This window comes from Leopardus geoffroyi, chromosome C1, assembly GCF_018350155.1.
Source record: "Leopardus geoffroyi isolate Oge1 chromosome C1, O.geoffroyi_Oge1_pat1.0, whole genome shotgun sequence".
NCBI classification, from domain to species: domain Eukaryota; kingdom Metazoa; phylum Chordata; class Mammalia; order Carnivora; family Felidae; genus Leopardus; species Leopardus geoffroyi.
This window is the reverse complement of record NC_059328.1, coordinates 80,697,822-80,724,645: the sequence shown is the minus strand read 5'-3', so window position 1 is coordinate 80,724,645 and position 26,824 is coordinate 80,697,822. Positions and strand designations below refer to the sequence as shown.

Sequence of the window (26,824 nt, the reverse complement as noted above, 5' to 3'; positions counted from 1 at the left end):
TTCGAAAGTCCATAGCAGTTTTCTGCGGGTTTTTTAAAAAGTGCCTCCTGGAAGGATGGCTCAACTGTGGTGAGATGTTTGTTGTCTCCTCCTGATTCTATGATCTCTTCTGGCACAGTAGCTGGTATTTGGTAAACAAAACTCTTATACTAGGATCTCAGGGGTTGAAACATGTCCTAGGTGTGCTCAGCAAAGTGATGGCAAGGAGGTGAAGCTTTAGAGATGGGCAGACCTTGGCCAGGATACTTAGGTCTCTGAGTTTCATTTTTCTCATCTCTACAACGGATATGATGTCTACCTACCAGCTGCTTGTGGGGGTAAATGAGATCATGTTTGGAAGACGTCTAGTACAGTGCTAGGAGCTCAGGCGAACGACGAAAGTTATGTTCCCTTCTTCCTATTTATTAAGTTACTTTGAGATCAGAGGAGAGAAAGTGGTGGGTAGGAAGCAGAACCATGAAAGAATGGAGGCCGCTTCTTGCCCAAAGGAGGATATTTATCTCTTGTCCAAAGGTCTCCTATTCAAAGAAGCCGCTAGATTAAAAAAAAAAAAAAAAAAAAAAAAAAAGTTGAGCAACAGCCACCTGGGTTTTTGGACTGCGTTTCGGATAAAGATGCTTGTAAAAAGGAGCTGGTGCGAATCCAGAAAAAGATTTGAAATGCCCCAGGCTTTGCCATGGCACAGTCCCCAGTTTTTTCCGCACTGCATTTAGAGGTTTAAAGACAGAGTGAGCTCAAATTTGGCCCAAAGCCTCGACTGTTCCCGTGGCGGCCACGGGGTAGAGGTCAGACCAACAGGTGTGGGAGGCTTCGAGGTAGAGAGCAAGGAGCAGGTGTCAGAGGAGGGCCCGCCCTCCCTCCCCCCTTTCTCTGGCACAGGGGCTCCAAGGCTGCTCGCAGTGTTCCCAGCAGCGGGCGGAGGAGCCCTGCCCGGTATCTGGGGCCCCGGGCCGGGAAAGAGACGCTGGTGGGCTTCCCGCCCTGGGCCAGCCCCGAGCGCAGCGGCGGATGCCTGGAAGTTGACGTGTATTCTGGGCCGCTGGGAAGCCCCTAGGCGCCCGAGGGCCGCTGCAGTCCGCCGGCCGGCCTCCGCCCTCGCCGCCCAGCCCCGGCCCGGCAGGGAGGAGGGGCCGCCTCGCCGCGGGTCTCCGTGGCGTGAGGACGAGGGCGGGGGCCCGAGACCCGCGCGGGAGACGGCGCAGCGCCCCTAGCCCTTCGGTTGGCCGGCCCGCCCCCTCGTCGGAGAGGCGGGAGGAGGCGGCTCTCCATTGGTCCGGCCCGTCGGCCAATCCCCGAAGGCCCGGGGCAGGAGGCGGGGGCAGTTCGTGGGGGACTCGGGAGCGGAGCGGGAGGCTCTGCGGGACCCAGTCGGACCGAGCCGCCGAGGCACCGCCCGCGCTCCGCCGCCGCGTCTGGGCGTCTCCTGCGCCGCCCAGGGGAGCGAGCTCCGAGCATCTCGCGCTGCGGCCACTCCTCGGGGCCAGGAGCGGGGAAGACGAGTACTAGAAACCCCCAGACCGGAGCGCAGCCTCTTCCCGCCTCCCGAACCACCATGACCCACTTCAACAAGGGCCCTTCCTACGGGCTCTCTGCCGAGGTCAAGAACAAGGTACGCCCGGGCTCTGGTGGGGCGGCCACGCCCAGGGCGAGGGGTGGGAGGCTAGATGCCGCCCGAGGGTCCCTGGGACTGCGGCGGCGCTGGGCCGCTCTTCTCTGCGCGCGGTGGCTGTCCGGCTACGCGGGGAGGAGACGTCGGGGCGGCGCGAGAGTGGCCGCGCGTCTCGGTCCTGGCCCCGGGCTCGAAGCGCCGGTCTCCCAGGCGCGCTCTCCTGGCTTTGTTCAGCGCCGCGGGCCAGGACTGGCGGCGGGCGGTGGGTTCCCGGGCTCCTGGAATCCCGCAGCGCCGGCCTGCAGCTACCGGAGCCGGTCCGTGGCTGCAGGACGCGCCCCTCCGGGAAGGGGGCGCTCCTGCCTGGTCATTCGCCCTTAGGTGGGGCCCAACGGCGCGGCTGGGGACCCGGCAAGCAGCCCCCGCCGTCCGCCCCGGCCTGGGCTGCTGCCGGACCGTGCGTCTTCCCTCACCCCAACCCCCCGGCCGAATTCAGCCACAAGCCGAGTCAGGCGGTTACGTGGCCAAACTGGGCCCCCCATTGTTCCTTGCTTCTTCCCGGGGAGGGGGGCCGTTGAGCGGTCCACCGACCCCAGGGACCCCCGGACGCTTCACAGTTTCCGAATTGCGGTGCCTTGAGGCAAATTAACTGCTACTGCTGCTGCGGAAAACGGAGACAAAGCCTGAGTGCGCCGCTTTGGAAGCGATATCTGCTGTAGAGTTGAGATTTTTTGTAAAACCGAAGTTTGTAGTACATTAGACTTCAACGGTATCAAGGATATTTTCGTGGGTTGCTTTTGTTTAGGGTATGTTTGCCGAGGCGGGTTGTAGTGTGGAGTGATTTGCGTTTGGAAACTCTCAGCTTTGCCACTGCCTAGCATTAGGAATGCATTGGGCTTATCTTTGGGACTTTTGGTCTGGGAAAGAGATGAGAGGCGTCCCCCCTCCCCAAATGCTCTCCTTCCTTCCTCCCTCCCTCCCTCCCTGCATTCCAAGCCCATGACATCAGGGGTTTCTGGGGGGAGAGAGCAGCCAATCGGCGCGGAACTGCGCACAGAACGCTCATTGTCTCCTTTCTGCTGTTCTGGCCAAAGCGCCACAAAGGAGGGCTGCTGTGGTTTAATTCCCATTAACCTCCCGGGAGCCGAAGCATGTCAGGATTGCCACCGCACCGTCCGACCGCTGGTAGAATACGCTGGCATTGTCAAAGCTGCAACATCCCAGTGTTGAGGGTGCACGCAGTGTGGAGTGAATTATATAGAGGCAATGAAGCGCACCGTTGTCAAACCCCAAGGGAGAGTTATAGCTCTTCTCCCCCCCCCGTTACAGCCTGCGCATCCTGATTCAGTTAATAAATTCTGAACAGTCTTTGAGGCAAAGAGTTGATTTTAACCTACGAATCCAACATTGGAACGTTTGGGTTCTTTACTTTGTCTAGTGCGTTGCCCTTATTCGAAAATAGTTTCCTGAACATTTTTTTTAGAGGACAGAGAAATGGTTTGTGTCTGATTGTTCGGTTCTTTCCAGGGTTTACAAATGGAGCTTTAGGAATCCTTTCAGAGGAATCTGCAAGTCCAAACTGTTGGATGTGATACCCTGGCCTGGCGTGTACACATTAATTTTAATTCGCCCTTGTGATTCTTGGCTGGGGACGGTTGAACGGTTGAGTCTCTACCTTTTGCATTGTAAATGAGGTCCTGATAACTTTGGCAGTCCTTCAAGTGACTTATTTTTCTTGGATGTTCATATCCGTATTAATTTCTTTTTGCTGACTAATGAAGCAGCTTCTGCCCTTTTCCTCCTTTTTATTGAGCAGACTGAAGGAATTGCACACACTGGCTAGATCACTGTAATTGTACATTTTTAAAAACAGTAAAACCTCAGTTTTCAGAGTCTTTGGAAAGTTATAGCTTAGAGTTTATATAACTGCGGGTTTATTCCTTTAAGCACAAAAGGCATATTTTAACTACCCCATTCATTTATATGGGCCCTTCATACAGTACCCTTTCATAGGAAGTCTTTTGATCTTAACAGCACAGCAGCCCCTCAAGGTGGGAGGGATTGCTGGGGCTATCCAACATCATTTATAGGTCAGGATGCCAAAGCTCAGAAAGGGTGTGATTTGCTCAAGATCACAGAAGAGAGTTGGAATATTCTAAGAATGTAAACTCTCAAACTGATATCTTAGTGAAGTAGTTAGGGATATTCTACTACCAGTCACTGTTGTCTGCCCACCCCCACCCCCCCACTTTTGCTGTCCACCTGTCACTTCTTGACATTGTAATTACTCATCCAATGCTGTTTTCATCTGCTCTGGGCTAGGAAATCAAATATCCATGTTTGGTAAGGCTTTTGTATGAGATACTGCATTTCAGCTGTGGACACAGTGCCAACAGAGGTGTGGGTATATGGAACATGAACTTTGACACTGCTTGGTTTGGACACTTTTTGATTTCTTCCTCTGTTTTCTTTATGTATTGCATAACTGATATGTTGCTTAAATGTAAGGTGTGTTTTTCCCCCCTCTTAAAACTTCATTTAACAAAGTGGAAAAAATACAGACGTCCTCAGGAAGCAGTGTGGAACAGACCTTGGATTCAAGCAGACATGGGTTCTAGTTCTCCCTCTGTCACTCTGCCTTGTATGATGTTGGGCAAGTTCATGGATATATCTCTGTTCCAGTTTCCTAATCAGTAAAATGGGGGAAATAATAGTTACCACCCCTAAACACTACGGTGAGATGTGTCTGCTTATAGTACGTACTCGGTGACTACGTTGTAGCTATTAGTTCTTAGTAATTGAAAATTAGTATCGATATTCTATTTCTTAGACTTGTCACTGACTCTGTAAGTATTCCATTTCTATTAAATAAGCCTTTGGTCTTTTTATATTCCAGCTGTGAAAGCAGTTCGTCAATGAATTGAGGAAATCTTTGATCTTAAGCACTTTTAATTAGTAAAAGTGCAGGGGAAAAATCTGTAAACTTAAGATATTTATTTGACAAGATGATAGATAATACATGGCAAAACATATCAGACTTTTTTTTTTTTAATGGCAAAAGTTTGAAAACAGCCTAAAAAAGTAGAATCTTTCAGCATGGACTGTGAACTGCATCTTTAAACAACAAAAGGGTCAATAACTTGCAATCTGCAAAGATCTTAATAGAATAGTAGGGTCAGGGATAATACAGATAACACGGAAGCTGGTATAGATAATTCTGTGGGATATGGAAACACTCATAAAGTAGTAAGGTCCTGAAAAGAAAGAAACAGAAAGAAAGAAATAGAAAGGAAGAAAGAACTGAGTAAGGTTGAGCCAGACCCCCCACTGCATTTTGGGGACCAAAATGAAAAGGAAAACAGTTTTGTGCCTTTTAAGCTGTGAGAAAACATGACGGGTCCTTAAGGAAAGCACAGCATTTCCTGACGCTTGGCTCTGAACAAGATGTTGGAGCCAGTAGACCTCCTTGTAAAGTTGAGGATGCAGGGAAGCATACCCTCACTGGGCTCACAGCAAATGCTGTGGGGAGCTTATAGGTCCCAGGGAAGGTGGAGGAAATCAGTTGTGGAGGGAGTGGGTGGAGCTGAAATTACCTCCGTATCTTTGAGGGGGGTCGTCTCTCTGAAATATTAAGAAGAATGGGAACTGGAATGAGCGTTCTCACAGTTTTCTCACCTGGAATGTATGGTTTGAGCAAAATAGCTTCTTGCGGAATCTTCTTGGTTGCAACAATGGTAGCCCTCAACGGTTAAAAATCATGTTGGAAGACTTACTACTAAAATTGTAAATCACTGAAGAATAAGTTAAACAATCATATAGTAACAAATAGGACCAAATGTCCCGCGAGGCCTGCCAGCCAGCCTGCCTTTGGACAAGCAGTTGCTCTAAGAGTGTTCCTGATCACATTAACCCCAGGTGATTGTGGACTCCAGCCGCAGATTGCACCCTAAGGTGGTCTGCCTGGTAGAGCATCGGAATCATGGTAAAAATGTAGCTGGGTCTAGCTTTAGTTTGTTGTTTTTCCACAACCAACGTGGGGCTTGAACTCACAACCCCGAGATCAAGAGTCGCATGCTCTATTGACTGAGCCAGCCAGGCGTCCCCAGACATAGGCTTTTGATTCAAAGCTTTTCTTTACGGTCTCTTTCCACCAGCCATAGGGGTTCCAGTCTTATTCATTGATGAGCTACGTCAAGATCTGTATTTCAGAATACAACTTGGGATATAGTTGATGCTTAATAAGTATTTGTTGATTTAATGAATTTACCCATCAGGAGTAGATTTTACCATCTTTAAAAATTGGAAGTTAACCCTATTATTCTTCGCAATGGAATTCTGTAGTGCAATGTGATAATTTGGAAGGACAAGGTGATTTTCACAGATTGCTTTTCTTCAGTTTGTTTTATTAATGTTACACTGGAAAACTTATTAGCAAGATAATTCTTGTGCTTTTGCTGAGGCTCTTTCTTAGACTCCCAGATTAGGGAGGAACAGTAGAAGGCCCCTCTGTGAGGCTCTGTGGGATACCTGCATCTCCCAAAGACCACCTGCAAAGTGGTCACTCAGCGGATCTGGCCTCCTGGGTGGGAGATGCCATTGTGGTTTACCTGCCCTCTTTTTTTCTCCCCCTCTCTTGACCAAAACAGTTTAAGAAAATACATTTGCTAAATTGAGAAGGGGTACCATGCTTTCTTCTCTAAAATGCTAAGACATATTTACTCTGGAATTTTTTTTAAAAAAAAATTTTTTTTTTTCAACGTTTATTTATTTTTGGCACAGAGAGAGACAGAGCATGAACGGGGGAGGGGCAGAGAGAGAGGGAGACACAGAATCGGAAACAGGCTCCAGGCTCTGAGCCATCATGAGCCATCAGCCCAGAGCCTGACGCGGGGCTCGAACTCACGGACTGTGAGATCGTGACCTGGCTGAAGTCGGACGCTTAACCGACTGCGCCACCCAGGCGCCCCTATTTACTCTGGAATTTTAATGAAGATCATTATCAAGTTCACTGTGCTGTGACCCACAGCTCTTTACACTCTTTCCTTTGTGGAAATTGTACTATTTGTCTCTATCCACTCCTTTAGATCTCAGAAATAAGCTTGATGGGTGCCTGGCTGGCTCAGTTGGTGGTAGAACATGTGACTCTTGACTGATCTCAGGGTTGTGAGTTGGAGCCCCATGTTGGGTGTAGAGTTTACGTTAAAAAAAAAAAAAGCTTGATGAGGAAGATGTCACAAGTACTGTCATCAACCAGAGGTGCATCCTTCCCCCTGTACTGTTTCCCTTCCAGGTTCGAATCGTGGGGGTTAGTGAGTATTTTCACCTAAAAGTGTTTTATGAACCGATCACTATTATCTGTGACATTAAAAAAGAAGAAAATGAAGCACAATTGGATGGCTTTGGTTTTTTAGCCAATTATACCATTACACCCAGCAGAATGAGAAAATGCTTAACTTACTCTCTCAGTATGACTAGGTGGTGGGAGAGGGCTCGTCCTTAGAGGTTTTTGGCAAGTTTCATTTTATTCTAGGCATTAGCCTCCTACAACATATATTCTGTGTGTGTTGGTTCTTCCTAACCCTAAAGTCCTGGCCATAGTGGGCTTTTAGCTGTTATTCACACATCCTTGTGCTCAGGTTTTTGTTAAGGATTTCTTGAGCCCAGAGTAGATCCTGATTGTGGGGCCTGAAGTATATGCAGTGTGGGAGGGCGGAACATGTCAATCATTCCCAGAAATACAAAAATACCTGGCAGATTTTATAGAAACATACGACCGTGGGAATCCTTGTGAACTTGAAGATACCTGGTTCTTGTCAGTGAGAAAGTAGATTCTCGTGCCTAAGACCGTGGACTACGGAGACTGTATTTGAATCTTGTTTCTCCCCTTACTCTGCGACTCTGGGCAAGTAACCTGTGTTTCATCTGCAAAATAAGGATATGGAAATACCTGCCTTCATAGGGTTGTTGGGAGAAGTAAAATAGACAGTCCTTGTAAAGTGTTTAGAATCATGCCTGGAACTACAAGCACACATCATGTAAATGTTTGCCATTGTTCCACGTTGCTGGCTGGTTCTCTGCTGGTTACGTTCAGTCCTGTGTTCTACTGAGCTTCTCTTGTTTTCTAGATATTGAGATTATCTCCAAGACTTGGACATTCATTCAGGAATCTGTTTGTATCTGAATGAGGCTTCTGGCAGATAGGGGACCACAATGCCAAACAATACCTCTGGATTTCACTTCTGTGTCCAGAATATGATCTGCCCCTAGAGTCCTTATCCAAGACTCCTTCCCCTGGTAGCCTGTGCTCCCTCTGTGAAGTGCCGGGGTTCGAAGCCTGTTCTCATTGTGTCCACATTGCCCCCGGAGCCAGGTGCTTCTCGGAGAGCTCGAGGCTTTGCTTTCTGGCCATGTTACTATTTGGCTTTTTCTTCTTAAGAGATAGATTTCTGTTAAACAAGATAAGATGCTCTTTCATTTCTTGCTTTCAGATAGGGCTCATATTCCTCCATAGTGCACTGATGAACATATTTACCTCTTTGTGTTTATTCATTTATTTTTAAGATTTTGTTTTTTAAGTAATCTCTCCACCCAGCATGGGCTTCAACTCACAACCTGGAGATCAAGAGTCACATGCTCCACCGCCTGAGCCTGCCCCTACCCCTTTGTGTTTAAATCTTGGTTGCACTGGAGGCCTTCAGTGTCAAATGGTCTTAGGAAGGCTTCGCATAGACCTGTGTGAAGGAAGTCCCAGAAGATGTAGTATTAGTTTTCCCCCATAAGGAAGGGAGGGAATTTCTTCAGCATCTTCCTTCTGCCAACAGGAAGCTTCAGGGTATGAGTGCCATCAGTGGCCTGCAGTGGGCAGGCCAGGGGATTGGAGGCAGGAGTGCAGGGCAAAGAGATCTTTGGGCGTGGAAGGACTCTTTCGGGTGAGACATAACCTAAGCATTTATGGCCATTTTCCTCTCCTCGCTGACATGTTTCCAGGGGATCCTGGCTGTGGAGTGGCTAGACAGGGCTGGCCAGGACTTCGTTGTTTCTCTCCCCTTCCCAAGTGTTTGGACATTGATCTTTCTTCATTATCCCCCGCCTCTCAGCCTGCTTTGTGCTACACAAGGCTCCACAAATGGGAGAGAGAGTGTGTGCTTCATGATCGCAATTTTCCCTCCCTCCTTTTGTTACACATGGGAGGAAATTGGAGAGAAAATAATCAATACCATGTGTAGTAAGTCTCTCATAATTCAAACATGTGATTCTACTTTGAATGCAAAAATAGCAACAGCAATCATAGTTCTGATCGAGTACAGAAATCATACTTAGGTTAAACGTCATATTGTGAGCTTGTCAGGGTCCTTGGCCTTCGCAGCTAAGCCGGAACCCTGGGGCCATTCTCGAGAGTTCACGAGAGTTCACGTATGGCCACATCCCTCCCCCTGAATGGGCCCATTCTCTGCTCTGAAGACTGGGAGGCATTTGTCTCTGCTTTTTCCTTACCTTTCTTGAGAGACCTGTATGTTGTGGAAATCCCTCAGCCCCACCTCATCTCGGCCACACATACACACAGGCGTTTGCTTTGCCAGCCAGGCTTTCGTTTTGAATTTTCTTCGCCTCTGGGCTTGATTTTTAAATTTTCTTCTTTTCCTCTTTTCCATGACTGCTCTGTTGACACCCTTTCCTGCATTCCGTCTTACAGCACCTTCTAAAACATGCCTGTCGTAGGAGGTTCCTTTTTATAGGGGCCCGTGGAGGAGTTAAAGTGTTTCTCGTCTGAGACATCTCTGCCAAATATCTTCTTATGAACTTTTGAACCACGCTGGCAACGCCCTTTGAGACTGCTGATTCCCCATGGGCTGGTTTGAATCAACATTTTCTCGAACTCTGCAGCATGTTCATGGTGCATCAGTCTGATGCGGTGATGGTGGTAGAGGTTGCTTCTGGATGCCCTCTCCTCCTCCGGGAGTGGAAAGGACTTCATGTGAAGCCGCAGAGGCCCAGCCTGCTGCCTAACCCTCCTCTGGCTGGCTGGCAGCACAGCCCTCTGCCAAAGGCTCAGTGTGCAGCATAGACACTTCCTGTTGGGCTGGTTCAGGGGGGTGGGGGTGGGAGAACATTAGTGGAGGAAAAGACGTAGGCTTTGGGGCCAGACCTGGGTCCGAATCCCCGCTGAGCCCATGACTTTTGGACAAGTGATCTCTGTATGGACACAGTACATCTACCTTGGGGCGCCATCTTCCTTGCCTGTGAGAACCTCTTCTCTTTTTCTGTTCTGATTTTATGACTGAAATATTTGTTGTGAAGAGTGCAGACAGTGAAGTAGTGAAAGTATCCTGTATCCCTTACCCCCCACCCAACCACTGGTGCAACTTTGAGTATCATTCGACCATTTTAGAACTGAATTGTAGTCTTTTGTAGAGATTCTGGTTATTTATTCATTACCTCCCTTCTGGTGGATATTTCCTTAAAAAGTACTTGTGTAGAAAAGCGCATAACTGTTGACCTAATACGTAAAAGTGTTATAGGTAGTACCAGATGACTCTCTAAAAAAAATTAGTTTATCCTTCCCACCAAAGGTAGGAAAGAGAAGGTGGTTCTCCTCTTGGTGGTAAACCAAAACGATATCAGAGCAGGCTTGTCAAAATTCAAGTCACTTGTTTTAGTTCATTATTATCAAGTCACGGGTCACTGACATCTGTTGACGCCTACTGTCTCAGTCACCCCGCCACTCAGGTGTGAGTTGGCAGCAGAGTGAGGTGGGGGCATGTCTTTTACAAATTATTTGATGATACGTAGTTTTTAAAATAGAAAGTCTAGGCAGCATCAAGATGATTTCTTATCAAAATGGCTATCAAATAGTGTCAAGTGATTGTTCTGTATGATGTTCTGAGTCTGAAGGAGGAAATCTTGATGGTATCTGGACAGGAGTGGCCAGCAAAGCACACATAGAAGGGTAAGGGTTGACATTTATTGACTTCTTCATGATCAATGTGAATTAAATCCTTGATTCTTCCCAACAACTCTCCGATGTTAAGTGCTATTGATGATCTCTGGTCTACAGGTGAGGAGGTCCCAGCACAGTAGAGCTGGGATTTCAACCAGAGCATTTAGTTGCCAGAGCCCATGCTCTTAACTGTTTTAATCAGAAGCCAGAACTCAGGGAGAACTTGCATCTTTCAAGGTGAAGAGGAGAAGGCAGACCAGAGAGGGAAGCTCTAGGATGAAGTTCTTTAACAAGCTGCCACAGGGAGGGGGATTGGAGGGGCTTTCCGGAGTGCTGCAGAAGCAGGCCACTGGAGTTGGCTACTGAGGGGTCACTGGTGACCTTCTGAGAGATGGTCTTCCATAGAGGAAATTTCCAGAGATGTTAGGAAGAAGTACTAAGTGAGGAAATGGAGAGGTTTGTCATGAAATGAAAGAGAAAACAGGACGGTGTTTGTAGCCGGCAGCAGGTTTAATCAAAGATTGGGACACCTGGGTGGCTTAGTCGGTAGAGCAGGAGACTGATCTCGAGGTTGTTAGTTCGAGCCCCTCGTTGGATGGAGATAATACTTAACAAAAAAAAAAAAAATGTGATGAGTGCTTGTCGTGATGAGCATAGCATAATGTATAGAGAAATAGGATCACTGTGCTGTATACCTGAAACTACGTAACACTGTGTCAACTGCATTCAAAAAAGGGGGAAAAAGGCACTTTTTCAGACAACATAGGGGGTGGTGTGTGCCCACTGATGGACCAAATAAGGGGAAGGCCTTGGTGTGCACTTTGAGTGGGACCAAAGCAATAGAAGGAAGAAGGTTCACTGTGAAAAGCTGGGAAGGAGCAAGAAAGAGGACCTGGAAACAACTGAGGTGGGTGAGACCTCTCCTCCTCCTTACCACCGTTGTGTTCCCCTCCTCATGTGAAATCAGGGTGTTCCTTTGCTCCTGGCCTTGTTTTCCCGGAGCCACTGGGGTCTGATGGTGCAGGCAGCAGCAGTGGGAGGGGACCGGCCAGGCTGACGCCTGCCTGTGGAATATACTGTTGATTCAGCTGCCGCTCTCTGCTGAGTCCTGCTGAGGCCCCTTTGCAGCCTGTGTACTGCTCTCTGTCCTCATTCCCTGGGCCCTTCATCTGGAAGGGATGCAAAGTTGGGTTTATTTTGTTTTTGTGCCTGGATGTCTATAGCAAGCCTTTATTACATAGTCTCCAAGAGGCTTTTTTTTTTTTTTTTTTTTTTCTCCAAGAGACTTTTGCACAGCACGCTGATGGGGGATCCAGAGCTTCCAGAGGAACTTATTTTCCCTTGCTCCCTGCTCTCAGATAGCATTAGGTTGGGTAAAATGTGCAGTTGGCTTTATTGTTGAGATGTGGAGGGAGCCATGTGACCTCATCACGGGGTCTTCTTGGGCTTCAGGACTGGAAAAGGGAGCCACGTGGAAACGTGTTTTTTTAAGGAACTCTGTCAGTCTTGTAACTTTTTCCTTCTTTGTTGCAGTGTATAAGAAGCCTGGGCCATAGTTTGCATCTGTCCTGTCTTTGGTGGCAGTTGTGTAGGACTTGGTGTCATGAAGGTGTTTGAACCTTATTTTTGACTTCATCTTTTTTCACACTCCCCATTAAAGCAAATCAAACCAAAAACCTTTTTACTTAGTGTCTCAACAAGTTGGGTATCCTATATCTTCATATGCTATTTCATGATGTAGGTCATACAATTTTTTAAAAAGAGGAAATGTGAAATCCCATCCTGCTTTTTTAATGGAAATTTCATATCTAATTTTCACTGCGAAGAAAAAGGCCCTGGTATCTTGCACAGTTAATATATCCTTAAGACTCCTGTGAAACCTCACTAGCAGCATCTAGCCTGTGTCTAAAGTGAGGTATTTCAACTCTGTTCTTCACCGGTTGTGTAAAGCCAGGTCTCTCAAAGGGACAGACTCCGCTCTGGTTAGAAAAGGCATTCAAGATCTGAGACCTAGAACTGGGCCCCCAGCAGGAGCTCCTGATGTACTGAGGGCTGACCAGAAGGCTGGGGCCTTGCTCCTCCTTGGCCTTCTTTCTGCCCATGGCCCAACAGTAGCTCAGAGTAAGGGGGCAGTGTGTGTTTGACTCACTTTTGGGGTGGACAGCTGGGAGCACTTCGATGAATGTGGTCAGCGATCTGGGAGCAGGGAGCATTTCCCAGGTTGGTAGAGATGAGTTCCGTGTAAATACAATGTACACTCAGGGTTTTGGAGGTGGATTTCATGCCTCCTCGGGTCACAAGGCCCGTCCTACTAAGCAGACTTGCTGTATAGTCGATGAGGAGTGAGTATACATTCTAAAGCTATGGAAGGAAGACTTCCTGCCTTGATGCCCCTTGTAATGAGAGAAACCAAGGACAACGTTTCAGTGCCGACCATGTGGCTGACTCACAAGTTATTCAGGAGGCACCTAGGTGCCTACTGAGGACACCAGTACCTGAAGATGTAGATGGCAGTAAAAATGGCAGATGGCTGCAAGTCTGATGAGCGATGAGTGAGGCGGACCCTCAAATATCCTTGCAGAGTGTTCAAGAGCATCTCTGTTTTCATCTCTTTGACCTGAGGGGCTTCTGTGACAGTCCCCTTTCAGCAGGATTTCTACAGCAACATCAAATTCAAGACCCAGCCAACCTCCTTCCGAAGCAAGAGAACGTTCTCCAGCAGGTTTCCTTGGGGGTCTCCTTCCCCCTGTGCTTCGCTGGCACTCACGTGCTCTCCATCCTTACATGCTGATTGTATGTCTCCTTAGAATTGCCACATACTTGTCTTGGGTCTGCCTGCAGTGTGGCATTCAGAACAGATTGACTTCCTCTTCTACAGGACTTTCATCTAAATATTCAGATGGTACTAGCCTGTTTCTTCTCCTGCCCCCAAAGTCCCTTCTAGGTTATATATAGCCATTCCTGGCGAACAGTCTCTCAGTATAGGCTGTGTATGATTTTTCTGATCTTGTCCCCATTCAGTTTGACCCTTCTAGAAACTGTTGCCCATTTGTCAGTGTCCCCTTCTAGGCTGCAGCACTCAGAATTCATCACGGTAATGCCACAGATATGGTTTAACCTACCAAAGTCCAGTGGGATTATTAACTAACTCCTTTGTTTGACTACAAAGCACTGAGTCATTCTGTTTTGATCACTGTAATGAGGTAGATGAGGCACCTCCATGTCAAAGGATTCCAATCCTTGCTTGGCAAGTTGGTTTTCCCTCTTTATAAAGTAAGGGCGATGATAATTGCATAAGGTTTTCTAGTTTACATGCTCCTCTCACACCTGTTTTATTTAAGTAATCCTTTCCTTGGCTACCTCATAGAGCTGTTATTATCAAGCAAATAACACAGGCAATAGTATTTTATACAATTCTAAAATTTGTAAAGAATTGTATACCTGTGCAGACTGAGAGAGTGTTAGCTTTTTTAAGACAGAGTTGTTTAGCTTATTGAGTATGCATGACGAGTTAGTTCTAGAACTTTGGTGCAGGATTTTACATATACCTGGAATAATTTATTAAGCTAGGATGTTCTGAATCTGAACTGTGTTTCTTTTGAGCTATTCCTAATTTAATTTTCTATCCGTTTGATAAGTATGTCCAATAGTTTCCAGATTGCCAATTGTTAATTTGTTACCAAGACAGAAGAGAACAGATCTAAATCTAAGCCATAAGGTACATATCACTGGAAGCTCCTCCTGCCTTGACGTAGATCAGCACAGCGGGCATGGTTGTTGCTTCTGACCAGGCCCTACTTCTAGAGTTACTAAACTGGACCTAAGGAGTGCCATGGACATAGGGACTTTTATGAGAAAGTAAAACAAATATGTCCCTAGTGGTCCATCTAAGATTACTAGATTGGTAGATCAAGGAGATGTGGCGCCTGTAAAAACCAGCAGTATTCAAATGCAGATGTCTTTCCGAAACAAGATAGATCTTTAAATCTGTGGCATTTCTCTAGTTGGGTACTACTACCAATGGATGAAAAATCATTTGTTGAATACCTACTTTGCGCTAGGCATGGGCTCTAGGGGTACAAGATGACTAAAGCCTGTCTTGTCCCCAAGGAGAGTACAGGCATGTTAGATGTGTCTTGCATAGGTATGCTGGCTCCTGGTAATGGATGACTTTCTCTACCCACCTCTGCCCAGGTACCTGCACACTCTCTCTCCAGGAGTCCACTCTAGCATGACAGCCAGGCTCTTCAGCCTATAGTAGAGAGGTCCTTGCCTTTTGGGTGGGGGTCAGGAAGCAGCGGGCCCTCATGCAGGTTCCTGTTCTTTTGTTTGCCAGGGCATCTCACATCAGTGAACTGTTTAATCCATGCATCTTTGTTCATCGTTCTTTCTGAGTCTGGATTCTTCTGGGAATCCAGCCTTTGTGCTCACTCCCACCTTGTTTAATTGAAATTTCAAAGTCCAACTTTTAACTATGTATATTCTAAATTGTATATTCTAAACTGAAGGTCTTTTTCTAGTTAGAGAAGGCAAAGTTGACATTCTGTTTTTTCTGCATTTTCTTATTTATTAGTTATGCGGTTTGCTTTATGCATTGGACTAACTCCTCTCAGGGCATTTTAAAAACTTTGTCAGTTTCATAGTATTGGTACATTGAGCCATAATATCTTTGCATTTATCTGACTGTACGTATTCGGAGAGAAAAAATTGTGCTGGTGCCGTATGCTGACATGTTGATCTGAAGGTCCAGCTGTACCTCTGAGAAAAGGGCCCGGCTTTACAATGCATTTAGGCTCTTCCTGGGCCAGCGCTCTCACCAAGGAGAAGGCCATGTTCAGTTTGAGCATGAAGATCATGAGGCCCAATGACAAGAAGCTGGACAGCTTCATGTCCGGCATATACCAGGCTCTCCTCAAGCTGGGGATGAACTCGGACCTCAAAGCCCAGCTAAAGGAGCTGAATATAACAGCAGCCAAGGAAATTGGAGTTGGTGGTGGTCCAAAAGCTATTATCATCTTTATTCCCGTTCCTCAACTGAAATCTTTCCAGAAAATCCAAGTCCGGCTCGCCTGTGAATTGGAGAAAACGTTCAGTGGGAAGCATGTTGTCTTTATTGCTCAGAGGAGAATTCTGCCTCGGCCAACTCAAAAAAGCCATACAGAAAATAAGCAAAAGTGTCCCAGGAGCTGCACTTTGACAGGCGTGCACGACGCGATCCTGGAGGACTTGGTTTTCCCAAGCAAAATTGTGGGCAAGAGAATCCACGTGAAACTGGATGGCAGCCAGGTTATAAAGGTTCATTTGGCTAAAGCACAGCAGAACAATGGGGAGCACAGGGTTGAAACTTTCTCTGGCATCTATCGGAAGCTCACTGGCAAGGATGTTCACTTTGAGTTCCCAGAGTTTCTGTCGTAAACAAATATGATTTAAAAAAAAATGCTGTTAGGTGTCCCTCTTGTTTACCTGAGGCAGATCTGGTTTTCCATAGCCCTGGAATATACTCATTTGCCATCAGATCTTTAGCACAGTTCAGACCGTGGAAGGAGTCTCAGATTCTATAGTGACCTTGAGGAAGGCATGCAATCTACCTTGACCTTCTTATCCCAAACGTAAAAGTGATTTTTTCCTCTAGAATTCCCACCTCTATCACCCTTAAGATACAAATCTGTTTTAGGGAGCCTGGATGGGTCGGTCAGGTGAGCAGCCAACTTCAGCTCAGGTCATTGTCTCGCAGTTTGTGAGTTCAAGCCCCGCACCGGGCTCTGTGCTGAGAGCTCAGAGCCTGGAGCCAGTTTCGGATTTTGTGTCTCCCTCTCTCTCTGCCCCTCCCCTACTCATGCTCTGTCTGTCTCTCTCAAAAATCAACATTAAAAAAATTTTTTTAAAGATATAAATCTGTTTTTCAAAAAGTAGTTACTTTATCCTTTTCATCAGCAATAATCTGAAAAAGAACGAGAATTGGGGATGCAAAGACATGCAGGAGTGGGCATGCTGATGAGTGGCAAAGGGCAGTATCCCAGATGAGTCCCAGTGGAACTTTTTGAATCATAGACAATAAAGCGAACAGTTTGTCGTGGGGTTCGGTTAATAGTTTGTAATTTCTGTGCTCAAGCCGCTAAAAAAGGAGAGCATTAACTCTGATGTGTCAGGCATTGAGATGGGCCCTTCTTTACCTGTGGAGCAGGCTTCATTCTCAAAGTGGTCCTGGGAGGAAGACGACCTCCCTCACCAGCGTTAAGTTATTTACTTAGGTCGCACTAGAATTGGGAACACAGTTTTAGGAAGTTTTAAAAGTTTGATTTCAAGACATGTGATCTTTAGCTTGTTGTACCCACAATGTGAATACTTTAAAAATTTGCCAAGGGTGGGGAAGGTTAAGGTACGTAAAAAAAAATGTTAAAGCCTCTTCATTGTCTTCATGAGGTATCAAGAATGGCAGATGCTGGGGGTGCCTGTGGCTCATTGGATTAAGCATTAGATTGTTAGCTCAGCTCAGGTCTTGATCTCAGGGTCATGAGCTCAAGCCCCGTGTTGGGGTCTGCGCTGGGCATGAAGGATATCTAGATATCTAGATAGATAGATAAAAAGAAAGAAATATATTTTTATATAGCAGGTGATAAGGGAAGAGGCATTGTGGTATTTCAGGTGGAAATATATTTGGTAGTCCCGGGGGTTCTGTTCTTTATTTTAAGGTTTTATTTATTTATTTATTTATTTATTTTATAAATTTTTTTTTCCCAACGTTTATTTATTTTTGGGACAGAGAGAGACAGAGCATGAACGGGGGAGGGTCAGAGAGAGAGAGGGAGACACAGAATCGGAAACAGGCTCCAGGCTCTGAACCATCATGAGCCATCAGCCCAGAGCCTGACACGGAGCTCTAACTCACGGACCGTGAGATCGTGACCTGGCTGAAGTCGGACGCTTAACCGACTGCACCACCCAGGCGCCCCTTAAGGTTTTATTTTTAAGTAACCTCTACACACAACATGGAGCTTGAAACCACAACTCCGAGATTAAGAGTCCTATGCTTCAGGCATATGCCAGCCAGGCATCTTTTCTTTACTTTAAATATCCCCTTTCTGATTACAATTTTTTTGGAAGGGTGTTAACACTGTATTTAATAGATATTTGTCTCTTTCCACTAGAATGTAAGCTTTTCAGGCGGAGACTTTGCCTTTGAACCTAACTGGTATGTAGTAGCCACTTGAATAATGGACGGAAGGAAGGAGTAATGGAGAAGGATGTTGGAGGAAGAATCCATGAGGCACAGGAACTCTTGAAACAGAGGGACGCTGCACTGAATAGGATCGTACTTAGAGGGTTTGGGGTAATGCTGGGTTACCTTGGTGGTGTGAGACAGGGAGCCTAGTGATCTGGAATTGCCCACCTCCAGGTTTTACCAAGCACTGTGAGAAGAATATATTGTGAGGAGTGCATGGGAAAGACACATCTTCATTCTTTCGAAGATTCTAGAACATCCCTGGATGTAAGCGGGGCCATCCGACAGTTCTTGTTATATATATAATCACTGCCCCTCACACGGGTGTACCCCCAGCTTTTTACTAAACTGCACTTTGGCTGAATGCTCCCTGCTTACACTGAGAAGCACCATAAAACAGTGCATAAAACAGTGCACTTTGGGGTCACTTGTTGAGATGGTTTTGAAGCTCCGTTTCCCTCATTGCTCCGAATCCCCTTTTAGGGATTTTGTCGGGGAACTTCTCAGACCTCCTTGGCTGGGAGGGCTTGGCTATTGGCAATGAGCAGGCTTTCGTCTGATCTAGTATCTCCCTTTACTGTTGAGGCGTCGGCCCTTGGGTCTTGTGCTTGTGAAGGGAGATGTAGTGTTATTTTATACTTGATTCGCCCTAATGTATGTGTGCACGTGGCAGAAGTGGCAGACAGACAGGTGCTCACCTCTGGGAAGGGAGGAGGACTTGGCAGGGGGAGGGGAGGGAGGTGAAGAGAAACCTGTGCATTTTTACTGTCTCCATGCTCCTCAACCTTTTTTCCATCACTGCTTCCCCAAAGAAAGTTTTTAGATGTTTTTCCTAATTACCTCTTGACTCCCACCAGATTTAGTTTATTAAAGGGATAGAGTTTGTTGGGGAGGGTCACAGGTTACCGTAAGGTCTACGGTTGTTTTCACTCCCACCACAAGAACCCACTGTCGTCCCTTTGCGGGGCCGTGTTACCCCCATTGAAAATGCACACTCTGCATGCTTCTGTACTGTTTATTTATTATTATTCTTTTTTTAAACAAGTGTTATTTTAGAGATCCAGGAGAAAGGTCATACAGCTAGAAAGGATTGAGCTGCCCTTAAACCAGAGGGTGACTCCACACTGGTTGCTCTTAGCTCTGAGGAGCGAGCCCAGGGAAGGGCAGAAGGCTGAAGCCACCTGGGCCTGAGCGGCAGGCCCAGCACAAGAGGAAGCGGGGGTGGGCAACCGAAGATACCAGGGGGGTGGCAGCAGGACTGGCAGAGCTCTGACTGGCCAGGAGGATGACTGGCAGGAGGTTTCTCTTCACCTCCAGCCCAGATGCCCCAGAGGCTTTTCTGTCTTCATTTTCTTCAACTTTGATTGTGTTTGGCAAGGGGGATGTTGGTGAGCTTTAGTTAGGAGCCTGCAGCGGGGGTTCTCCAGTGATGGTACCAAAGTTGTCCGGACGTGCACCTCCCCGGGAGAGGGGTCAGGAGGCAGGGCTGTGGGAAACGCTGCTGTGCACTTGAGGGACCCAGGCAGAAGGTCTGTGAAAGTGGCTTGGGAAGATCAAATCAAATAAATCTTGAAGAAGAGTAAAGAAAATGATGTTTATAAATAACTCAGGAGAGTGATTTTTTTAAATTATTTTATTTTTATTATTTCAGAGAGAGAGAACATAACTAGGGGAGAGGGGCAGAGAGAGAGAGAGAGAGAGAGAGAGAGAGAGAGAATATCAATCTCCAGCAGGCTCCACACTCAGCGTGAAGCCCAACACGAGGCTCAATCCCATGACCCTGGGATCATGACCTGAGCCAGACTCAAGAGTTAGACGCTCAACCAACTGAGCTCCCCAGGCCCCCCAGAAGAGTCATTTTTAAACAAATCAGAGTGACATTTCCATGATGTATTAATGAAGTGAGATTAAGTAATCTTTTAAGCTAGTTTTCTTGCCAGCATTTTCTGCCTGATGTTCAGAAATTAAAGCTTTTTTAGATAGAAATAGTGAATAAGTGTTATTGGCCAGACCTTACTTTTTATTTTTAATTGCTCTCAGTCCCTTGATTTTACAAGTTGTGTATATAAAACAGTTAAAAAAAAGTATCCTCTGTAATTAAAAAATATAACCATATTTGCTTGGGTTGTGTTCTGATACACTTTTAAAGGAAGCACTTCCGATTTCTGTGTCCTGTGGAACAGTGCTGCAGGCCGGGAGCTAAAAGAAAATTTGAAATAGATTTTTTTTTTTTCCTGGATGATTTCATAGGATTTTTTTTTTTCTTTTTAAACTCACAAGTACATATTCTGAAATTTTGAATTCTATTTAGCTGGGCAGAAAGCTCACTTATTTAAAAAAGTGGTATTTGAGTAGAAAAATCCTTGCTGCTCCTTTACTTAAAGTAAAATCCTAGGCCAGGAGCAACAGTTACAGGATGGGGATGCATTCCTACTTTTCATCTTTAGATTAGCACTTGGGGTCTTGAGCTTTGCCTGGATGTGCTTATGAATTTTTTTGTGCATGTGCTATTACATTAAGTCTGGAGACGGAGTCAGCCGTCCAGAGCTCCAGCTTGCAGCTAGTCAGTGGTGGAGTCAGGGTTTGAACCCTGACTAATTCCAGCTAATTCCAGTCCTTGATTTTTCTCTCCTCACTCCCTTGATGAGAACAGTTCACAGGGAAGATGAATTTTCTCTGGCTTTTCTGCTAGGATATTTCAAGTTAGATCTGTAATCACTTTGTGGTTTGGGGCATGGCATTGAATCTGTCAGACACATTTGCATAAAGGAAACATAAATATGCTTTTATGGGTTTTTTGTTGTTGAATAAAAATTTGTCTCATTGGGGCTCATCCCCCCCTCCAAAACACCCCCATCCCCTCCAGCGTTACTTACATTTTTACGTTTGGAAAAATTAAGAGAACGAATTTCCCTCTAATTTTTGCTGGTTGGCCAAACTGTGTAGACAATTTAGAATGGAAAGAGACCTAGTGCGCTCATTGGATTCAGCCTTCTTTTTGTGTAGACAGGAAATGGATCAGAAGCTAGATGGATTGACTATGAACTAGGGCCCATAGCAAGATGCGTGGAGCCAGCTCAGAGCCCTGGCCGCACCCCTCCCACCCTAGCCTACCAGGTTTGTCTTCAGATTCATTGAAATGCAACTCCTAGTTGAGTGTTTTGCTTTTGAAAAAAAATTCAACTGGGAGATTGTTTTCCACAGCTAACACTTAGGGAGTGCTGGTTTTTCCTTTTCTTCTTTGCTGGTCCCTTTCCAGCCATACCACACACACCCCACCCCGCCCACATTTCTAGCTTTTTTTTCTAGTCACCTAGAACCAAAATCTAGTGTGAAAATCTTAAATTTTTTTCTATCAAATTATTTATTGCATTTTCTAAAGGTGCCATTTATCTAAATAGATATGTCCCCTATGTTGGGGGAGATACATTCATTATGTAAGAATACGTATCTGAGGTGTAATAGGAGTAATGCCTCCTTCCTGCTCACCAGAGGTGAATGTGTCCCGTTGGCAACACCTTCCATCATCACTGCCTCCTTCTTTCCTGTTCCCACATCCAGTAACCCAGACTGGCAGGAAATCCAAATAAATGTGGCGTTTTTTTTTTGGGGGGGGGGGTTATGGAAGTACCAGAAGGCAGGCAGTTAACACACATTGTGTACTAGCTTTATATTGTGCCTGACCTGTCTTTTATAAACTAACCTCCAGGCCAAAATTTGATCCAGGACACCTCGCACAGCATTAGTTATTTTAACATGAAAATGTAAACTCATTGAATTTGCATTTAGAATCCTGGCTAAGTAAATCTACAGCTCAAATAAATCCTCCATTAGCCTATGGGAGGTATAGAGCCACTTCTCTAACTTGGGAGGAAAATGCAGATCAAGGACTGCTTCTCTCTAAATGATACAGTAATGAGTGGAATCCTCTGCCCTCCGCAGTGAAGACGGTGAGTCAGAAACCCTGCCCGGCCGCTTGGTGGTGACGGTTCGGGAGAGGGTTCCCTGTGGAACTAGAACTTGAGGGCCCTCTCCACAACAAAAATGTCCTCAGACTATTTATTTCAGTAATGAAACCTAATCATGTTTTATGGAAGCAAGTGTTTCTGCGTTCATTTCCGTTTCCATAGATGCTGCAACAGTCAGTTACAAGCTCATCATCTCTCCATCCCCCTGGGCATGATCTGCGTGTTGCTGGCATTTCACCTGTGTGAGAAGAAAAATGACACATAATCTCTTCTTTCCAGCTGTGTTCTTCTTAATTGGTTGACTGACCTCTTTAATATTCCTAGGACAAGGAATAGCTTGAGAACTGGTTTTTAATAATATTTTGTGTAAATTTTATTTTTTTTTAAATTGAGGTTTCTGGTCTTATTACGAAGAGATCTTTGAAAATCTGTGTGTAGTAGGTTTTAGCGTGTATAATAGTATAGGATCTATGTTTGTAAATTGCCTTTATCATAGAATTCTGTTAAGTAAGGAATTTTTCTTTTAGTTGTATTAAATGTTTGGAAGCCAGGTAGTATGCTGGGTACGCTAAGAGTCTAGAAGTGACTCCTGTGAGTTTATAGGATATAGACTACATAAACAGAGCTTCTTAGTGTTAAGTTGTACTTACAGTACAACGGTCAGTACCAAGGAGTGCGTGCATTTGGCTGAATAGAGGCGTAGAAACACCAGAACCCTGCAAGCAGCAAAACTATTGGCCGAGATGCGTTGGCAGGTTAAGACACTGTGTAAAATAGGTGCATGTGTCAGAATCCTGCCATTCTCTTTTTTGGGAATGTGGTGTTTAATGACTTAATCTTTGAAATTTAGTATGACGACTGCCATACTATGCTATTAACTCTTGTCACTTCCTGTGTGTCATGAGTGGAAATCTGTCTTGTTTTGATCCATAGTTTCTCCTTCTCAATCCCAGCTTCTCTCCCTGTACTGTTCAAATTTTCTCTAAGAACCGCCTTAACCAAAGTTTTTTATTAGTCACTGAAGCTATAATAGTTGGTTAGGTTTGCCAGTGAATTCCAATGAGTGTAATTTACTGCATGTCACAGTTGTGGTCTTAATGGATAAGAAAAGTAGAGCAAGCTGAAGTCAGCAGTTTTTGATGCTTTAATGAAAATTCTTCCAAAGTTGGTTAACCTGTATTTCAGATTGCTTCCAAGTATGATCATCAGGCAGAAGAAGATCTTCGAAACTGGATAGAAGAGGTGACAGGCATGAGCATTGGCACCAACTTTCAGCTGGGCTTAAAAGATGGCATAATCCTCTGCGAGTAAGTTTTGGCCATTTCTGTTCTTCTGGTCCTTTCCACAAGGCTTCTGTGCTGTCCTCCTTCCCAATCCAGGGTGTCAAGCCTTAACATTTCAGAAATGTTTTTAATGCTTTCTTACTGATGTTAAAGGAGCCAACTTTACATTCCAGTCCTTGTTTTCGTATGAACAATAAATGTCACCTGTACTTTACTTTTCAGACTCATAAACAAGCTACAGCCGGGCTCAGTGAAGAAGGTTAATGAGTCCTCGTTAAACTGGCCTCAGGTAAACAGCTGAACCTGCAACCTCTGGTTATTCTTTATGCAGCGAAGATTTGATTAAAGTAGACATTTTAGCAGAAATTAATGCACATGGCTATATTTTATTTTTTACTCTGCTTCCATAATACTTAGAATTAGTTCTGTGATTATTAGATCCTTAGCTTAGAAGTTGTATTTAGTCTGTCAACTCTTGGAGAGGATTTGACACAGCTTATACAGAGAAATACAATCTAGACCATAATGATAAACAAGGGAAAAAGCAAGGAGTTTAACAACTAATGGTTGATTGTAGAACACCGTATTAGGCAGTCTTAGTTAACAAATGGGTGTGGTTACATAAAATTGGATATTTTGACTATATATTTTGAGATAATAAATTATTAAGGTGAGTAATCCTGTACCTTTTGACAGAATTTTAGCCCTGGATAGCTCAGACAGAATCACAGAATTCTTAAAACTATCTAAGGAAGATCTTGCCTTCAAAGAACTGAAAAAAAAAAAATGACTACGTAAAAATAGAAAGACCATTATGTGACCTACTGTAAAATACTCTTTATTTACTCTTTCCGTTTCCAGACGGAGCTGTGCTTAGTATGTATCTGGTCAAGACTCCTTGCCAAGTAACTTTCTGCCTGGCATCTTACAGTAGTCACGAAGGCTTATAATGTTTAGATAATGTGAATGTCAGTGTTCAGCTCCCAAAGTTATATGGCTCTTTTCCTTTATAGTTGGAGAATATTGGCAACTTTATTAAGGCTATTCAAGCTTATGGCATGAAGCCACATGACATATTTGAAGCGAACGATCTTTTTGAGAATGGAAACATGACCCAGGTTCAGACTACACTGGTGGCTCTGGCAGGTCTGGTACGTATATGTCTTTAATGGCTGCTTTTAAAAGTCCCACCATGTTGGTGATGAATTATGTCTTTTCTTTCCCATGGGAGTTCTGGCTAGGCGGGGAGCAGCCTCTGTCTCCTCCATAATTATTAGCTTTATGGAAAGGCTGCTGACATCAGCTGCCTCATATAAGAGAGCTTAATCAGAACACTTAACATTTCAGAGCCACAGGTATTACTGACTGGCCTTAAATATGTTTTTCAACCCCTCAGTTTGAGTATTACCTAGTGAAGCCTTCATCTACGGACAGTAGTGTTTCTTTGTTGTTCCTTCTGTGAAAAACTATTGGCAGAATCTCCACTCAGTGTTCCTTTTTAGTTAGTGTGCAAATTTCTGTCTAGGCTAAAACAAAAGGATTCCATACAACCATTGACATCGGAGTTAAGTATGCAGAAAAACAAACAAGACGTTTTGATGAAGGAAAATTAAAAGCTGGCCAGAGTGTAATTGGTTTGCAGGTAAGCAACGTGTTACTGCTTGATTCGGTATTGTCAGTTCTCACCATGTAAAGTGTGTCTCTCATAAGTAAGGAATGGATGAGATCCATGCTAATGTAGGTTTTGGGGATGGATATGTGGTTTATATAATTTATGTCCATTCAAAGCCCCTGAGACGTTGATGACGGTTTCAGAAGAAACCTCAGGCATGCCATCAGACTTGACAATTGTTTCTCTAGGAAATGACTTTTCCTCCCTAATTATATTGTCTTTATTTTTTTAAGAAAACGTGTTTTATAAATTCCTAAATGATACTGACCAAATGAGGCAATTTTATAAAACCTCAATGCCGAAGTCATTTATTTGCACAATACAGCAGCCAAGCACTACTGGAAGTACTTAGCGCAGGTATTTTTTTCCCCTTCACATCGTTCCCCTGGAGAATGTCACGAAACCACCACTGAGAAGTGTGCCCTCGCGGCCACTGCATCACGTGAGGTGGATTTATTTTTGTACACTACAAAATCGTATCTGGTAAGAAACTGGAAACCTGAAATTCCAAACAGTAGTCAGTTGGTTAAATTATAACCGCACAGAAGGAACCAGAGTAAGGTAAAAATGATACACAAGAATTCAAAGATTAAGGAAAACAAATCAGGTTACAAAATACAATGGTCAGTGCGATCACGATTTTACTTTAAAGATGCGCATGCCTATTTTTGAATGTATATGTATTTACATGCATGTGTATTGATAAATATATACACAGGTAGAGAAGATAAAGCCTAGAAGGACACACACAAAGGTTTACAGCTAATATCTGGGTGGTAGGATTGTAATGGTTTTTTTTTTCCTCCCTTCCTTTTTAAGGAAAAGACCCATCAGAAATGTGTCCCCAGCTAATAGAACTGGGTATATCGGTTGGCCTTAAAGCCATATTCTCAGTGGAGAAAAGAATTCTTGTTCCTCTGAATTTGGTTGAGTTCACATTCTTCACATTCCTGTCTTTCTCTCTGGTGACATGAGAGTTGGAGGAATAAAATGTGGTCCTTTTCCCATGAAGATGCTGGTGATCTCAATGAGACTTTAAAGAAGCCCTTGTTGAGCTGCCAGAGAAGACACCTGGCATTTGCTGTCACTTTTTATACAAACCCCTGGAGTAGAAAAGCATGCTGCCTAGTCAGAGTGCCTCTGTCCCTTTAAGTGGCTGATGCGGTACCTCTTAATTTGGTTATCTGTGCTGTATAGACAGTAGGGAGAAGAGGAGCAGGAGTAATTATTCATAATTCTGCCCTCTAAAACCTTGTTTGAGATTTTTTTTTTTTTTTTTTTTTTTTAACGTTTATTTATTTTTGGGACAGAGAGAGACAGAGCATGAACGGGGGAGGGGCAGAGAGGGAGGGAGACACAGAATCGGAAACAGGCTCCAGGCTCTGAGCCATCAGCCCAGAGCCCGACGCGGGGCTCGAACTCACGGACCGCGAGATCGTGACCTGGCTGAAGTCGGACACTTAACCGACTGCGCCACCCAGGCGCCCCAAGAGATTTTTCTTTTTAAAGTGAGCACCTTGGGGGCGCCTGGGTGGCTCAGTCTGTTGAGCGTCCGACTTCGGCTCAGGTCATGATCTCGTGGTCTGTGAGTTCGAGCCCCGCATCGGGCTCCGTGCTGACAGCTCAGAGCCTGCTTCGGATTCTGTGTCTCCCTCTCTCTCTGACCCTCCCCCATTCATGCTCCATCTCTCTCTGTGTCAAAAAAAATTAAAAAACGTTAAAAAAAATTAAAATAATAAAGTGAGCACCTTGAAAGTTGTGAAAGCATGGAGATTTTGTATCTAGCTAGCCTCAGCACAAAAAGGGACTTGTCAATTGTGCCCCTCTGTCTTTTTAGTAGAACACAAAGTTTTGCTTGTCATATATGGTGGTGACCTGTGATAATCATTGCTAATTTTAACTTCAAAGATGGGAACCAACAAGTGCGCCAGCCAGGCAGGTATGACGGCCTATGGGACCAGGAGGCATCTTTATGATCCCAAAATGCAAACTGACAAACCTTTTGACCAGACCACAATTAGTCTGCAGATGGGCACCAACAAAGGAGCCAGCCAGGTAAGCAGTGCCTTTTTATACTTGGAGCAAAGAGTAGAGATGGATCATTTAAATTAGCACTTAACTTATTCTTTTTT

General features: G+C 45.0%; 3 protein-coding genes across 5 annotated transcripts in view; 2 read left to right on the top strand and 1 right to left on the bottom strand.

Moving 5' to 3' along the window:
* The first annotated feature begins 1,075 nt into the window (after window positions 1-1,075).
* The window catches only part of CNN3 (calponin 3), a 28,108-nt gene continuing 2,359 nt past the window's right edge, over window positions 1,076-26,824 (top strand). The window contains exons 1-7 of one of the 2 annotated variants that reach the window (XM_045478360.1): window positions 5,670-5,675; window positions 10,189-10,193; window positions 22,923-23,044; window positions 23,243-23,309; window positions 24,034-24,171; window positions 24,546-24,662; window positions 26,601-26,747. In XM_045478360.1, coding sequence (XP_045334316.1) covers window positions 22,989-23,044; window positions 23,243-23,309; window positions 24,034-24,171; window positions 24,546-24,662; window positions 26,601-26,747 — 525 coding nt within the window. In that variant the 5' untranslated portion in view covers window positions 5,670-5,675; window positions 10,189-10,193; window positions 22,923-22,988. Of the gene's footprint in view, window positions 1,610-5,669; window positions 5,676-10,188; window positions 10,194-22,922; window positions 23,045-23,242; window positions 23,310-24,033; window positions 24,172-24,545; window positions 24,663-26,600; window positions 26,748-26,824 lie in introns of those variants that run through there. The other variant, XM_045478359.1, reaches the window with a different exon arrangement.
* On the top strand, window positions 11,198-15,974 carry LOC123598274 (40S ribosomal protein S7-like). The gene has a single exon (XM_045478362.1). The coding sequence runs from the start codon at window positions 15,330-15,332 to the stop codon at window positions 15,960-15,962; it is 633 nt and encodes a 210-aa protein (XP_045334318.1). The 5' UTR covers window positions 11,198-15,329; the 3' UTR covers window positions 15,963-15,974.
* The window catches only part of SLC44A3 (solute carrier family 44 member 3), a 328,287-nt gene continuing 320,233 nt past the window's right edge, over window positions 18,771-26,824 (bottom strand). For both annotated transcript variants that reach the window (XR_006712475.1, XR_006712476.1), the window contains one exon: window positions 18,771-19,337. The gene's annotated coding sequence lies outside the window, so the exon portion shown is untranslated. The remainder of the gene's footprint in view (window positions 19,338-26,824) is intronic.